The following is a 16,060-nucleotide window of genomic DNA, read 5'->3' as shown; positions in this document are numbered from 1 at the left end:
TTTGTGGCATAACAAGGAGCTTCCGACAAAACTCAAGCGTAAAATGAAAGTGCACAAGAGGTGGAAGCAGGGTCAGGTAACCTGTGATGAATATGGAGGCATGGTCTGAGCATGATTGAAACAAGATGCTCGTGTTCACAGAAACAGTGTGGCCAGCAGGACAAGGGCAGTGATTGTCCCCCTGTACTTTGAACACTGTATTCGAGTTGCAGTCTCAGTAGTGCCGTTTTGGGCCCCTCACTGCAAGGCAGCTATTGAGGTGCTGGAGTGTTCAGAGAAGGGGAACGGAGCTGGTGAATGGTCTAGAGAACAAGTCATATGAGGAGCAGCTAAGGGAATGGGGGTTGTTTAGCTTTGAGAAAAAGAGGCTCAGGGGAGACCTTGATCGCTCTCTACAACTGCCTGAAAGGAGCTTGTAGGCAGGTGGGTGTTGGTCTCTCCTCCCGTGTTAGAAATGATAGGACCAGAGGAAATGGCTTCAAGTTGCGCCATGGTGGTTTAGGTTGGATGTTAGGAAAAATTTCTTCACCAAGTGGTTTATCCAGTGTTTGAACTGGCTGTCCAAGGAAATGGTTGTGTGACCATCCCTGGAAGTATTTAAGAGATGTGTAGATGTGGTGCTTGGGGACGTGGTTTAGTGGTGGACTTGGCAGTGTTAGGTTAATGGTTGGACTTGATGGTCTTAAAGGTCTTTTCCAACCTAAATGATTCTATGCATGGAGTCAGGGAAACCAAAGCCCATATGGGGCTGAATCTGGTGTGAGGGACATGAAGGGCAACAAAAATACGCTGGAAGCAAAACTGGGACTAGGGAGAATGTGGGCCAGCTGCTCAATGAGGCAGTGGACTTTGTGATGAAGGACATGGAAAGGGCAAGACTTCCTGGATGGAGCAGATCTTCCTGGAAATACTTCTGAAACACATGGAGAAGAACGTGATTAGGAGTAGTCAGCATGAGTTTGTGAAGGGGAAATAGTGTTTAATCAACCCAATAACCTCCTGTGTGTAGTGACGAGTTCAGCTGGAGGTCAGTCAATATTAATATACCCCAAGGGCTGATAGTGTAGCCAATTCTGTTTAACACTTTCATTTGGTGGCCTGGACAGTAGGGTAGGGTGTGCTTTTAGCAAGTCTGCAGATGATAAAAATCTGGAGGAGTGGCTGAGAGACCAGATATTGTTTTGTCATTCAGGGGGACTAAAACAGGCTGGAGAAACAAACAAATGAGAACCCTGTGAAGTTCATCAAAGGGAAATGCCAAGTACTGCACCTATGGAGGAATAACCCCATGTATCAGTACAGGCTGGGGGCTTAATGGCTGGAAAGCAGCTTTGTAGAAAAGGTCTGGAGGGTCCTGGTGGGCACCAGTTTGACATGGTGGTTTTTTATGATTTAACAGTACAGGCAAAAAAATTCTTCTGTAAATACAGGTTTTACAACATACAACACACTCAGTGTGTGCTTGTGGCAAAGATGACTGACAGCCTTCTGGGTTGTGAGAGGAAGAGTGTCGCCAATGGCTTGAGCGAGGTGGTCCTTCCTCTTCACCCAGCCTGATGGGGCCCCATCAGGAGGGCTGTGTCCACTTCTGGGCTCTGCAGAATGAGACATAGATGTACTGGAGTGAGCTTAGTGAAGGCCACAAAGATGATGAAAGGTTGGAGAATCTGAAAGAGAAGGGCTGAGTGAGCTGGGATGGTTCAGCCTGGAGAAGAAAAGTCTCCAGGAGGATCTTACACGTGTGTGAATACCTGATGGAAAAAACCAGAAAGGAGGTAGGGCCAGACTTTTCTCAGGGGTAGTCGGTGAAAGGGCAGAAAATACAACAGGCACAAATTGAAATGCAAAAACCCTACGTTTAATCATCAGAGAAGCTTTTTTTTTTTTTTGACAGTGTGAGGGTGGTCAGACAGTTTTCCCAGTGGTGGTGAAGTCTCCATTGAGGTATTAAAAAACCCAGCTAAACTGAGCCTGCTCTAAGCAGGTGGTTGGACTGGATGATCACAAGAGGCTTCTTTCAATGACAGTTGCTGTATGAATCTATGATTTTCATATCGGTTTTGAACAAAATAATTGTAACAAATGGTTTTCAAAGGATACAAGTAACTTAATTCTGATGTGGAAAAACCTGGAAGGACATCTCCTTTCTTTCCAGTACATGGCTCTGAGCATTAGGATGCTATCCTGCTTTTCTGCCTCTTGGCCCACTAAAACATGCCACTAATTCTTCAGATTGCAGTGTGTCTGGTACAAGGCCATACTCAAATGCTTACTTAGTGTGTTTACTGTCCCCAGTTCCTCTGGCTTGTATGTGTTGTCTTTCTCACAAGTAAACTCTAGTTAAGTTTTCTCTTGAAAATGTTTTATCTCTTTGTACTGACACTGTGCTTCTTCAGGGTGTGCTCATGATACTGCAAGCAAAATCTTAAGGTGCTCTTCCTCTCCTAGGAGCGATTGTTTACCCTTAATTTGCAGTCTGTCCCTCTTTGTGGAAGCATTTGTAAAGGGAAAGGGGAGTTTTCTTTCCTACCAGTTAAAAACAAAATGTCCACAAGGGAAAAGCTTTCCATGAAACGGAAATAGACCCGCTTCCCTAAGGTGCTTGAGAGTCTCCCAGGTGAATCTCTTGCAGTCCTCATAAGGGTGAATAATCACTTTTTTTAGTACTATATAAACTGATTTCTGTAATGTAGTTGGAATCATGTTAATGTTTGAGAGACCTTTGCCTGGTGTATAACATGAACTAGGAAAGCAAGGAGTAGTGTTGATCCTGGTCCTGCTACCTGCTTTGTGCCTGTACACAGCCATGGTGAGATTATTTACTTGCAGAACATCTCCTGTCCCCAGTCCACATGCTAATATTTATGCTCAGAAAGGTCCGGAAAGTATTAGAAACTTACCTGGTGGGATCTGCATGTGACCAGATGAGGAATTAGTTACCTCTGCCTATGAGTATCTGAGACAGATACCTTGTTATCAGGTTAAGATAAGCTTGTAATCCACTGACATCAGCATCTTATAAGGAGTTAGTCTGGACAGGATGACAGGTTTTCCCTTGAAGTCAGAGGTCACCTGGGAAGCGGTTAATTGGGGTGGAAGTGTAGTTTTAGCAGTCCCTGGAGAGACTGTTCTTCAAGCGCAGAAAGGCACAAAGCTGTAAATTAAAAACTACTTCTGAATATTCTAGAAGCTTGGTGTATGCTATTTCAAATTGAACTTGGTGGAGCCAGCACTTAAATATTTCAGGTAATTTCTAAGTGTGCCCACCATTATATTGTTTAGATTCTAGGCAGGAGGCGGAGGGTAATGAAGTGCACCTGTGCTGTCTGACTTCCTGCATAATTGCTTAATGCATTCTTCATCGGATCACTTAAACGATATGCTTGTGTTTCTGCAATGACTGTATAGCATGTCTGAGGATGAATGTCCAAACATGGCTGCTGTGGTCACTTTGCACTTGGTTATACTGGGGTCAGGTATGAGGGAGCAGTATTGTCCTAGTTTGGATCAAGCTCACTCTCTTATGCCTGTTCTGATTTTGTTCATAAGTGGCCTCTCAAATGTATGGCTCTGTAGGCATTTTTATGATGATGGTGATGTACTGAGCTTTAATTAAAGAGGCAGCATGCTTTGAGGTGGGTAAGGTGTTTGTGAGATAGAGGTTGGGCTGCACCTTTGGCAGTCCACAGCCTGATGAGGGGATGATGGTGTTTGTAGTCATGGAAGTTCAGACTGGGGAAATAAATCTTTTTTTCTGAAGTGGCTGGAATGTTTGACTTAAAAAGGAATGGTACCATAGATTTAAGACATCAGTACAGAGTATTCTTCTGTTACAAGTGAGTCTGTGTAATGATCTAACTACCAGAAGTTGCATACTGTCATTTTTGCTAAGTCCAGGCAGCAGTGAAGCAGTCGCAGATACATGATCTCACAAGATGATGCTATAAATGTTCTCCATCCAAAGTAATTCTGGAGGTTATTTTAGAGAGAATAAGGAAATCTTAGAAGGGTTTTTGTAAGGCACACAACTGCAGTCTTAGAGCTTTTTTTCATTTGGTGATTTCAGAGTTGTTTATAAAATAGTCTTAGCTTTGTTATCAAGTGGTTAGCTTTTCATTCAAAAAACATTTCTGAGGAAACAGATGATGAAAACTTGAGTGTTCTTGGCATAGCACTAATGCAGTTCTGACAGTCCTTGAAGACCTGTGTGTTGTATCTGGTATTATACCGGCACCAGCTGGCAGAGGTGGGGGAGAGGGGTGTTTGGGTGTCTGCTGGAGGAGAGGCCTGAGGCCAGGCTGTCCCTGGGGAGGGTACAGAAAAAGACTTTTGCCAGTTGTTGCAAATAGTGTTCCCTGGAGCAAAAGGGAGGGTGTCACTGCTGGGCTTTGGGGTTAGGTGTGGCACCTGGTAATATACTCGGTGTTGGACAGGGAGGTTGCTGGCCTTGGGAGAAAGTAGTGCAGATCCTCCACTGTATCGTAGTTCTTCGCTGTGTTGTAAAATGTGAAGGGCATTAAATTGTTTGAGTGTATAACTTATTCTTACCTGCCGCAATATGCTTCGTCAGCGTGTGAGGTTTACCGAGCTTTTGTTGTAATACATCTCAGTAAGGTCTAATGTGAGAATGTGTCTCTGCCATCATGGCTTTAGGAACACAAAACTGACCCGTTTTCAGACTTTTCATCAAATCCTATATTTAGAAGAAAGATGTAGTTCCACTTTGCTGGCTACAGCATCATAAAGAAGTTTAACCTGTTTCTGTAGACACTGTGTTGAAGGTTGGTTTTCTCTGTTTTCAGAGGCGTTGTCAAAGTTGACATCAATCTGCAGAAGGTGGACATTGACCAGTGTTCGAGTGAGGGGTGGTTCTCGGGGACGCACCGGTGTCATCTCAACAATTCTGAGGTATGTCTGTCCCTAAGGGACTGAGCTACACTTCAATAACAAGTCTTCCCACTATGAATAATTTTCTGTAGTATAAATGCTATCTGTTTTGTAGACTTTAAATATGGTTTGTAAGCTGAAAAAATCTTTCTGTGCAAGTTAATAGTTAGCAGAAGTTAAGTTATTGTGCAGAAATAACAGCTATAAACAAAATATATTACCAGTGAAATGATTTATGAAGTTCTGCTTGCAAGTCAAACAATTACTTTACACTCAAAATCAAAATGGACTTCTAATGTCAGTGTCACTTTTGATTGGACAGCCTTGCAAAATACAGATAAAGTAGCTCAAAAGCTACTAATAATTATTCAGAAAAACATGGGCTTTTGGTAGAATGATACAGAATAACAGGCAGAATTGGATACTGTGATTCTTAGCAGAAATGCCAAGGTTTTGACAGAGCTGACTAAATGTTTCTGTTCAGCTCCTTCTTGCTTCCCCTTTCTTTTGAAGGTCTGTGCCTGGCTCTGTCTGTTAGCATATGGTAGATCATTCAGCCTGGCCAGTCGTATATGTTCAATGAAACTTTAAAACAAAATACATTCAGTTATTATTTTTTTCTTTTTGTTATGGCATATGTTGTTGTTTTCAGAGGCACCCTTTTGTTTTCTGTGGGAGTAGGTACCTCATGCACTTTGTGCTTTCAGAAAGGGCAATTAAAATGTAGGGAAAGTTGACTTGTCTACTGGAAGTCAGGAGGTGTTTACCAAATTAGTTATAAAATGCCAATTTATCAAAGTCAAATCTAAATTTAGGGAAAGAGTTGGTTTTGATGAATTCATCTGCTAACATTCTTGAGCAAGAAAAACTCAATTTTTGTATACATCCTTTCTGGTATTTTTCATTTGCAATTTTTTTCCTTAAACTTGAAATGAGAAATCAAGTAGTCTTTGATAAAGACTAATTTCAAATGGAAATATTTTTCCATTTGCAAAAATATTTTAAGTACTTTTTGACTTCTGAATTCAAGGGAATGCTTTAATATCTTGTTTCTTCCTGGAAGGAATAGTTTCCCATGAGATCTGATAAACATCTTTTTAAATATATGCTAGTTATCCTGAATGTGATTATATATTTTGGCAAGTTCTCCTCCTTTTCTTAATGTCTTATGAGCAAAATTGTCAGCAGAGGAGTGGGATTGTAAGTTGTATCTCTTCCTGCAACCAAGAAGAAAAGGGAGGAAAAAATCCCTATGAGAAGGCTTAAGAAAAACCAAGGCAAGAGTGAAATGGAGAAAATTAAGAAAGCTCAATCGTGGGCTTTAATGCACCTTTGGTCTGGTTCAAAGCCCGTTGCTATAATGGGCTGTAATAACTTTTTTTTTTTGCTCTAATCATGCTCTGTATTCTTAATATATAGGAAACCAGAAGATGAGTCAAACCAAACCAGATATAATCCCAGAGTTACACTCCCTTCCAACTCTTAAGTCCTTAAGCGTGTCCTGGAGAGAACAATGCAAAAAGCTACTCTCTCTGGAAGAATCTGTTGAAGAAGGGAGGGAAATAAAAGGTTTTTTTTCACTCTTCACAATTCATTTTCACAGGAGTAAAAAGTAGTTTCTGTTTCTCTGTAGAATTCACTCTGATTATAGAAAGGGGTTTTCTTCATGAATACGACATTCAGTAAAATCTACCTTCCATTTTATTATTGCACATGAGGCAAGCAGACTGCTTTAGGGAACTGAGTGCAGAATGAAATTCTGCGTGAAAGAACGTTAAGGGTTACAGAAGATTTTCTATGTCTTGCAAAACCCATTTTAATTCCATAGTTTTTAGTGTCTCAGTGGGTAAACTGGAAAAATCTCACTTCTATGATTTGGTCTCTTACTGTGCATGGGAAACCAAGGTGGCTGTCGTGGGTCACTGATGCAGAGACAGTTTTTCCACCAACTTTGAGCCAGAACTGGGTTCTTGGCATTCTGGGCTTCCTGCTGTTGCTGAGAGGGTAGTGGACATTTCCTGTCTGCTGAAGGAGACCATAACATTTCTTCTACTTAAAATGTACATTATAGATTGGTTCTTCATGTTGGGGTTCTGGGGTGTGTTGTTGTAAAGCTTTCTGTCCTCAAGCAAGCCTCTTTGCAGAGCTTTTATTTACCAGGCTGACTTGGACTGTTTATTCTGCATAGTGTTTTCCTTGTTTTTTAGGGCTAACAAACTGCTCTACATGGTTTGCAATAATACTTTTTTTTTGTACAACACTTCTGCTACTGTTGAGTCCAACCTCATATATCAGTACAAAACCAGAGCTGCTTTGTGCTGTTTCGACAACAGGAGGCACTACATTTACTGATGTTACAAAGGAGGTTGTCATTTTCTTTTTACTGGACAGTTGCATGTTTTTGTTTTAGTATGCCTACTGTGATGCTGTAGTCCATAAGTGAGTTCTTATGATGCAAAAAGGAATTAAAATATACATTATAGGGCAGAAGATCTTTAATGAGGGATGCTGTGTATGTGAGTGGCTTGTGTTCACACCCTAAGGTGTTAAAAACATGGGCAAGGAGATTAATGCCACTTCATGAATGGCTTTTCAACAAAAACCTGCCGGCTGTTCTTCCATCTCCATGGCACTTAGTAGAGTGTTAAATCCACAAGACTTTCATGGCTAACAAGGATATATAGGTAATACAAACCTCCCCCAAAATGAAACTTGCAAAACAGGGAGTGTCTTTCCTTATTGCATCTAAAGAGGATGTGACTCCTCGCTCAGTAACAGTGGCCCTGGGTATGGGAAGTTGCTGGGAACAATCTATAGAGAAACTTTCTCTTCTTTTGCCCTATAGTCACCACTTCAGGAGAGTTCAGTCTGATGAGGACTTCTTTCTTTACAAGCAGGTCCCATATGCTGCTTTTAACGCTTTGTTAAAACAGAGGTCTCTGGATTTTACTTCCTCTCTAGTTTTGTTAGGTGATGTGAGTATTTAGTGCAGCATAGCCTTTCCACAGACTGGTAAGCCTTTGCCATAGTGAGTTTCTAGATTTGGTTCTGAAAGTCTGTTTACTGCATAGCCCATACTACATGGCTGGGCTGCCAGTGCCATTAAATCTTAAGGCATAAAGATCAGTATTTCAGAGATAGAATTCCTCTCTTCCCTAATACTATGAAAATATAGCAAGTGACAGAGAAGGGAAAGGGAGTGTCTTAGGGAATGGACAAGAGGAGAAAAAAAGGCAAACCGATGGGTTACTAAAATGCTTCTTTTATTTGTCTTATTTTAGTTAATTTTATAGTGGCTGGAATCTACTAGACAATTGCAGACAAATTTTCCTACTTTCTGTGCTGTCCTGAAGTGTTTACCTTCTAAATAAGAATCAATGGAAAGGAGGGAGATGGAGGTGCACTACAGCACATGTAAACATGTAGTAAACCAGTGGTCCGTATGTGGTAGGAAGAGGGAAGGAATGGATGGGACCCATTTTCTACCAGAAAACAAATAGGTTGTTGTTGAAAGTACTGTATTGCCCTCATGTGCTGTGGCACAGAGTCACTAGGAGATGATGCTAACCATGACATTGGGATTTGGCTTTGGGAGGTGTCAAGTAACCTGATGATGTGATGAAATAGTTGTAGTGCTAGTCCTTGCTTGAAAGAAAAATAGCGTGTGATTGGGAAATTAAGGAATATTACAACTCGAGTACACAAAATGCTTAAACATGATATTCTTCCTTTAACTGCCATCTGTCACTAGATTTAGGTGTGCCTCAGAAGGTGGATTGGTGACTTAAATATCCTGATTTGTGCATGGTGCCCTCAAACTGAGTACAAAACAAAAGCAAGTGCTGGGTACTCTAGATTCCCCACTTTTAAATTGACTACCTAAACTCCTAATATATAGTAATATTTTTCCTGATTTGTTCTTTTGTGCATGGAACCCACGTATCCCTGATTGCATAGCAGCCTAGATGAACTAGGAGAAGAGTGCCCTCCTACAACCTCAGTATGAATGGAAAATGCCAGTCTAATTAGGCAGGAAGTTAGGTGAGACATTACACGGGAAAGCCAAATGGCAGCAGTGGCTAAAGCCTATTTCAGTTGTGAATATTTTTTCCTCTTTTTAATTGTATCGGCCAAAAAGAGGCTGATGGCCAGGTGTTCTCTTGTTGACCTAAGTTAAGAAGGGACAACTCACGGTGAAGCATGGAGCTACATTTTCCTTCCTGCCCTCTACCTTGATGCACAAATAGGGAACAGTTTCCCCAAAAAATATGTGGGCAAGAGATTTGGATTCTGTGGGACTGCAACAGATGAGGTGGGTAATATCTGCAGGGTTAGAAATAATTAAAATTAATTGGGTAGAGACCAAAATGATGCAAGTAATTCTGGAGTTAACAAACACAGGAAAAAAATAGTTACCCAGTAATGTCTTTACTTTACTTTTTTTTTTTTTTTTTTTTTTACTGAAGTAATGTCATTATACAGGCAAGGCTGGCTGTGGGGGTAAGAAAACATGCCTTTTTACCCTTTTGAAACCTTTGAAGATTTTTCTTTTAATGTGTTAGATTCCTTCCCCATAGATGCTGTTAGCAGCTGCTGGCACTTTTAGTAACAACTTTACTGTTGATGTCTCAACAAGGACTCTAAAATCAAGGCTGAGGAGCATCTGAAGAGATCAGCCAGCATAGCCCATTGAGCTTGGCCGAATGCTTCCAACCAGGAGCATCAGTCTGTGAAAAAACAGCAGCGGACTCCATGCTGTTCCCCCATCCTTAATGAGACTGCCAACAGCTTGCAGTGCAAGGCAGGCTCAGCTGACATCCCTTTAGGTTTCAACAGTATTCCACAAATGACAGTGTGCAAAAATATCTAGAGGGAATGAGAGGCAGAGTAAACAGAAAAGCTGCATTGCTGTCTCTATATAGTGTGTATATCTGTGTTTGTAGGAAGTTGCATAGGCCTACTCTGTGTGTATTTATTCTATGCAAACACAAAAACAACTGAGAAAGGAAAACAAATGAGCAGTACAGCCAAAATCTTTTTTCTATTGTTTAGCAAAACATTTGGGACAATCATATTTTACTGTATTGTATATAGTGTTACAGACAACCAACTGAAAAAGAGGGAGGCAGGGGCTAATTTAAAAAAATTGCAGTGGGTCTGAGTTGGGAGAAAGGAAAAAAACCCCAGTGCTTTCTGTTTTTGTTTTTTTTTTTTTTTTTTTTTTTTCAGGCACTTTCCAGTGCCCTTGTCAAACTGGAAAAGGCTGTTAATGCACATACTCTGTGGGAGGGGAAGCATGACAAGACATTAGCATCTGAAGTCATAACTCAGTGGGTTATATCCACTATTATCAGTTTTGCTTATTGCATGTATTTTCTGTCCTTTTCATTAGGAAAAATGCAGTCAGAATGAGAAAAATTTGAAAAGAAAGCTGTTTGGTGATTCAGTCTGAATGAACAGGGTTTATGGAATATAGTTAACTTCTATGTTGGAAATAATTATCATCCTTGGAGCTACAGATTGCATCTGGCATGGTTTAACCCCGGCTGGCAACCAAGCACCACATAGCTGCTCCCTCACTTCCCCCTCACTCAGAGAGATGGGGAGGAGAATTGGAAAGGAATGTAAAACTCAAGGCTTGAGATAAGAACAATTTAATAGGTAAATCCAAAGCCGTGCATGCAAGCAAAGCAAAACAAGGAATTCATTCAGTACTTCCCATGGGCCGGCAGGTGTTCGGACACCTCCAGGAAAGCCGGGCTCCATCATGTGTAACAGTTACTTGGGAAGACAAATGCCATAATACCAAATGTCCCTGTCGTCCCTCCACCCCCCCTCCTTCCTTCTTCCTCCCCCAGTTTATATACTCAGCATGATGTCATATGGTATGGAATATCCCTTTGGCTAGTTCAGTCCCCTCCCAGTTTCCCATGCCCCTCCAGCCCTCTCACTGGCAGGGCCCAAGGAACTGAAAAGTCCTTGACTTGCTATAAACATCACCCAGCAACACCCAAAAACATAGGTGTGCTATCAGTGTTGTTCTCACACCAAATCCAAAACAGAGCACTGCACCAGCTACCAAGGAGATAATTAACCCTATCCCAGCTGAAACCAGAGCAGCATGCAAGACAGGGCAAGAGAAGTACCCAAACCAGGGTAGAAAGCATATGTCAGATTATATTTCTTCCTAGAAGAAAACAAGGTCTTTAGTGCTAGAATACAAATGTTAAATGCTATATCAAATCCTGGGCTAAAGGGGTAATCCAAGACAGAAAAGGGAGCAGCTTGGTTTGGTACAGAGATAAAGGAAAATGCAGCCGGTGTTCTTGGATCCAAGTGCAGAAAGGCGTATCTGTTCTCTCAGACTGATGGCTGCTTGCACAACTTGGTGTGTTTGGAGAGCATACAGTAGACACAAAGAACATCTCTGATGCTATTTTAAAAATAACTTTGCATCATCTGCGTTCATGGGAAAAGTCCCTTTATGACAGTATTACCAGATCTGATCTGGCACTCCCTTAGACACAATTACATAAAATAAGGTGGAAGTTTGTCAGAGCTTTCAGTGATAAACAAGGTGCTATGAAAAACAACTTTCAGTTTAAGGAAAAGCCAGGTTACTTAACTACAGCATCTTTTCTTTTCAGAAAAAAATGAAATTCCTGTGTTTTACAGGGGCTAATCTTTGTTATCAATGTTTTCTTCAAACAAGAAAATCTTTGCAGCAATTCCTTTCATCCTAGTTAGTAGCATTCATTCAAATGAATTCATCCAGCTCAGTTCTATTTGCTGCTGTTTTCCTTTCCCCAGAGTTAAAAAGTGAAAAGCAGTAGATGATTGGTTGAATGATGCTGTCTGACAAAAATGAAAATAACAGGAGGTATTTGGTTTCTCCTGCAGTTGATGGGCAGTGTATCTATTGTATCTATTTGTATCTATCTACAAAAAATTGTATCTATTACCAGTTCTTTTAGATCCATTGCTATGGCTTTCAGATCTTTCTCTGCTGGACAGAGCATCCTCTTAGGCAGTGCCCATCAGATGAACTGTTGGGTCTTCCCATCCTGTTTGGGAAGGAAAGAATTGAGGCCCAGAAGTTTAGTTAGCTGGGGGGACATGGACAAAATATGCCTGGTGGGAGCAAAGGGGAGGTCACAGGGAGGGGAACGGACATAGGGAAGAGTTCTTCCCTGGAGAAAGACTGAGAAACTGACTGTCTGTGGTTGGGGCAAGAGGTGGAAGATCAGGTACTATTGGGAGCCACAGAAGACCTGCCAGCAAGGAGCCTGGGGACTGTAGCAGGGCTGGACTGTTCATCCTCAGCAGGCTGGCTGTGACTTATCTTTCCCAGAAGTAAAGTGGCAGTAGCTGTATCAGATCTAGGCTTAAACAGAGCACAGCTTCATTCGGGGCTCTTGGTTGTTATCACTACATTCAGAGCACCGTACAATATCTGCAAAAACCTCTAGTAGCATTAAGCACAATTAGATGTACACAATTAGATAAAGATACAGCATTTCAGTATTGAAGCATCTGGTCCATTCTGTGTGAGATGTGATACGCTTATCTTGGAAGATACACAAGTATATTCCCGTATCTTGTGAGATATTATAAAGACTATTACCCCCATCTTACAGCTGGGATGAGAGGCAAAATGATTATCTCTAAGCTGATAGCCACCCTGACTCAAATTGAGGTGTGATCTCCAGGTGTGCAAATTACCCTCTCCACAGTTTGGTTTCTGCAGAAAAGTACGCCAAGCATGTGACGAAAAGGAGTCCTGATGTGCTCCAACCAAGGACCCAGGCTGGATCATCTTCCAAGTGGGATTTTGAGGTGCATTACAGCATGCATCTCCCCCATACTTCAGATAGTTCCAGGAAGTTAAGCACCCCTCCTGATCTATTTTTGAAACCTGTCTCTGAACAGCTTCATAGTTTTCTTAATGATCTTGATTTGTGATAGCATTCTGGTCAAAAATTAAGCCACGCAACGCCCTCTTAGCTGAACGAGCTGTTGCTGCACTTGCTGTCATTGCAAAGGACACCAGCTTCCTATGAACTGTGCAGACTCTTTTCCTGACTTTGCATACTTAGCGATTGGCTTATTCAGGCCATATACTGCAGAGGGTTTTTTTGTTGTTAAAATATGAAAATTTTTCTCATGCACATATTCTACAGTTCACTATTTTTGTTGAAAGAACATGGACTTAAGCAATAGTAAACCAATACAAAAAACTTGTCTGCCTTATTTTTAAAAAAACTTTATTAAATGTAACAAGTTTCTCCTGCTCTTTTAATACTTCATGATACGTGCACGAGACAAGTTTAATTTAGCCTTGAGAAGAAAGGTCATTCCTCTTTTTCCTATAACAAATTAAAATTAGATTGAAAACTTATTAAAGACCCTAAGATGAAAACTTAGAAAAATAGCTGTTGAAACTTCATATTCAAAGCAATGTACTGAGGTGTAGTAATAGCCTTAATGGAAGCAAACTCATTTAGTTATAGTTTTGGGGCACAATTTTAGAGCACTAGACATTCAAATGCCATCATTTTTGTTGGTGACTTACAGTAGGAGGTGAATATTTTTTTGCTAATGAAAAAGAACTGCTTTTGGTTTACCTATGCTTTTGTTTAAATCCCAGTAATTCATATATTTTGTTTTTCTAGTTGGCATTTGCCAGTATTGTAAACTGATGGCTATCAGGTTGTCCATTCACTGAGCAGGGGCTGGTCTAGAAATTTCTCAGTCTGTACTATTCTACTTAATGTCTTTTGTTTTGTTTCTTCATTGCTTTGTCGACCTGTGTTGTTTTAGATCATGAATATATTAAGCACCAGTACTAACATAAGAATGCAGAACATGTGATTTTTAATCTTTATCTTTTTGAGTATTTTTATTCTTTTTTATGTTTTGGCTAGTTTATAAGCCATTACTGAGTTTCATCATATTACTGCTTGTATTTCTCTTTCATCTCCTTTAATGGTTTTACTCTTTTGTCTTGTTGGTGAATGAGTAGTGAAAGAAAAAAACACTTCTTCCCAGTGACTTATGCATGTAAACTTAAGATAAAGAAGATATTTATCATCTTTGATTGCTTCTTTAGTTGGAAGAGGTGGTGAGGAAAAGTAGGTATTACTGTAGAGACAAATAAGACAATTTTGTATTTGTAATACTGCACTGTTTTCTTTTTGCAGCAGGATCAGAATTCCTCTGCAGTTAAATTTAGTCCCTCAATTTGCCACAACCATTGTTTATAGGGCAGTCAGTTTCCATTTGCTTGTATAAAGTAGATAGTAGGATTTGCTTACTGAGCTTCGCTCTTTTTTTCAGAATATAGTAGTTACTTTTTTTGCACCACCAGTTCCATCTACTTTTTCTGTCAGTTTTTTCATCTTTCAAATACGGTTGGCTAGGGAGGAAAAGCATTCATGGAGTGGTATAACTATGCATTCTAATTTAGGCAAAGTGAGTCCTGGAACTTTCTTCTAAAACAGTTCTGGTGTTACTCTTGCGTTTTAAAATAAAGCTCACTAGGTTGGCCTGACATGAGAAACAAACTGAGCTTTCTCTGTAGCTAATAAATTGAATTATTTGCAACCCTCAAATATTTTTATGTATGTTTTTAGATAAACATTTATTTACAGCTAAGCTGTTCTTGTGTGTGCCTATGTATGAATACACACATGTATGCCTATATATACATATATGGGGAAACTGTGAATTACTTGGTCATTTGCACATAGACATTCTATGACTGTTCTGTGATGAGATGTTACAGCAGCTGGGGAGATGGTGGTCCTTGCTTCCACCTAACCCCATGCACCCGCGCAGGCTGCAGGGCTGAATGGCTGGAAAGCAGCTTTGCAGAAAAGGCTCAGAGAGTCCTGGTGGACATCAAGTTGACCGTGGGCCAGCAGTGTGCCCTTGCAGCAAAGAAGGTCAACAGCCGCCTGGGCTGAGTCTGGCAGAGCGTTGCCAGCTCGTGAAGGGAGACGATCTTTCCTCTTTGCCCAGCCTGTTGAGGTAGCATCTGGAGGGCTATGTCCAGTTCTGGGCTTCCCAGTACAAGAGACATGGCTGTACTGGAGTGAGTCCAGTGAAAGGCCACCAGGATGATTACAGGTTTGGAGCACCTGTTGAACAGGGAGAGGCTGATCAAGCTGGGACTGTTCAGCCTGGAGAAGAGGAGGTTCAGGGGATTTTATCTGTGTGTATAAATACCTGATGGAGAGGTGTAAAGGAGACAGAGCCAGGCTCTTCTCAGGGTAGTCAGTGGCAGGACAAGAGGCACAAACTGAAACAGAAAAAGAAAACTTTTTTTTTTTTTTTTACACACTGTGAAGGTAGTCAGACACTAGAACAGGTTGCCCAGAGATATGGTGGAGTCTCCATTGCTGGAGACATTCACAACCTGAATGTGCCTGGCCCTGGGCAACTTGTTTTTGCTGAGCCTGCTCTGAGCAGGGGTTGGGACTGGATGATCTCCAGAGGTGCCTTCCAGCATCAGCTGCTATGTGACTCTGTGGTCAGCTCTTTCATCTTTTGTGCAGTTTGTTTTTCATGTCAGATTTATGTCTGGAGAATATGGTATCCCTTTTGAGCTTTCTATTTCCACTCCGGTTTATTCATGCTTATGTCTTTTCCGTTGCCAACTGCTTTTGCTCACCAGTTGTTTCTTTTAAACTTCTCATAAGTATGTGAAAATGTGTTTGAATTTTTTGAGAAATCATTTACTTCTGATACTTTTTTTATAACAAGTTCAACACTTCTTTTTCCTACTACAACAGAAGAAATGAAGTTAGTATATTCAGATTCTTATTTTTTAGTTAGTAGCTACAAACATATCTACTTACTTTCTTTCAGAACTTCAAAAGCTGATTTAGTAGAGATAACACCAAGATTTTGAACGATGATACTGCCTTGTTGCTTGGGCTAGGTTTGAAATATTTTTCATCCCTTTATGTATATTATCTGTGTATCTAATGGTCAAAGCTTTGAAAGGGGGGAAGATCTGTAATATAGATATGGTAGTGGGTTTTACTTGGATAACATATGCTGCATTATGAAATGTGACTTTTCTGAAGAGAGTAAATTAGCCTACAATGTATAGGATAATGTCCTAGAGATAGAGGAGAATTGCTAGGGCTATTTGGTAAATTGTTATTGG

General features: G+C 40.7%; 1 protein-coding gene across 2 annotated transcripts in view; it reads left to right on the top strand.

The window, feature by feature from the left end:
* Window positions 1-16,060, top strand: part of GPR158 (G protein-coupled receptor 158) — a 209,874-nt gene that overhangs the window by 10,874 nt on the left and 182,940 nt on the right. For both annotated transcript variants that reach the window (XM_080384638.1, XM_080384637.1), the window contains exon 2: window positions 4,803-4,908. In XM_080384638.1, coding sequence (XP_080240764.1) covers window positions 4,803-4,908 — 106 coding nt within the window. The remainder of the gene's footprint in view (window positions 1-4,802; window positions 4,909-16,060) is intronic.

This window comes from Falco punctatus, assembly GCF_963210335.1.
Source record: "Falco punctatus genome assembly, chromosome: 4".
Taxonomy (NCBI): domain Eukaryota; kingdom Metazoa; phylum Chordata; class Aves; order Falconiformes; family Falconidae; genus Falco; species Falco punctatus.
This window is presented reverse-complemented; position numbering and strand designations above follow the sequence as displayed.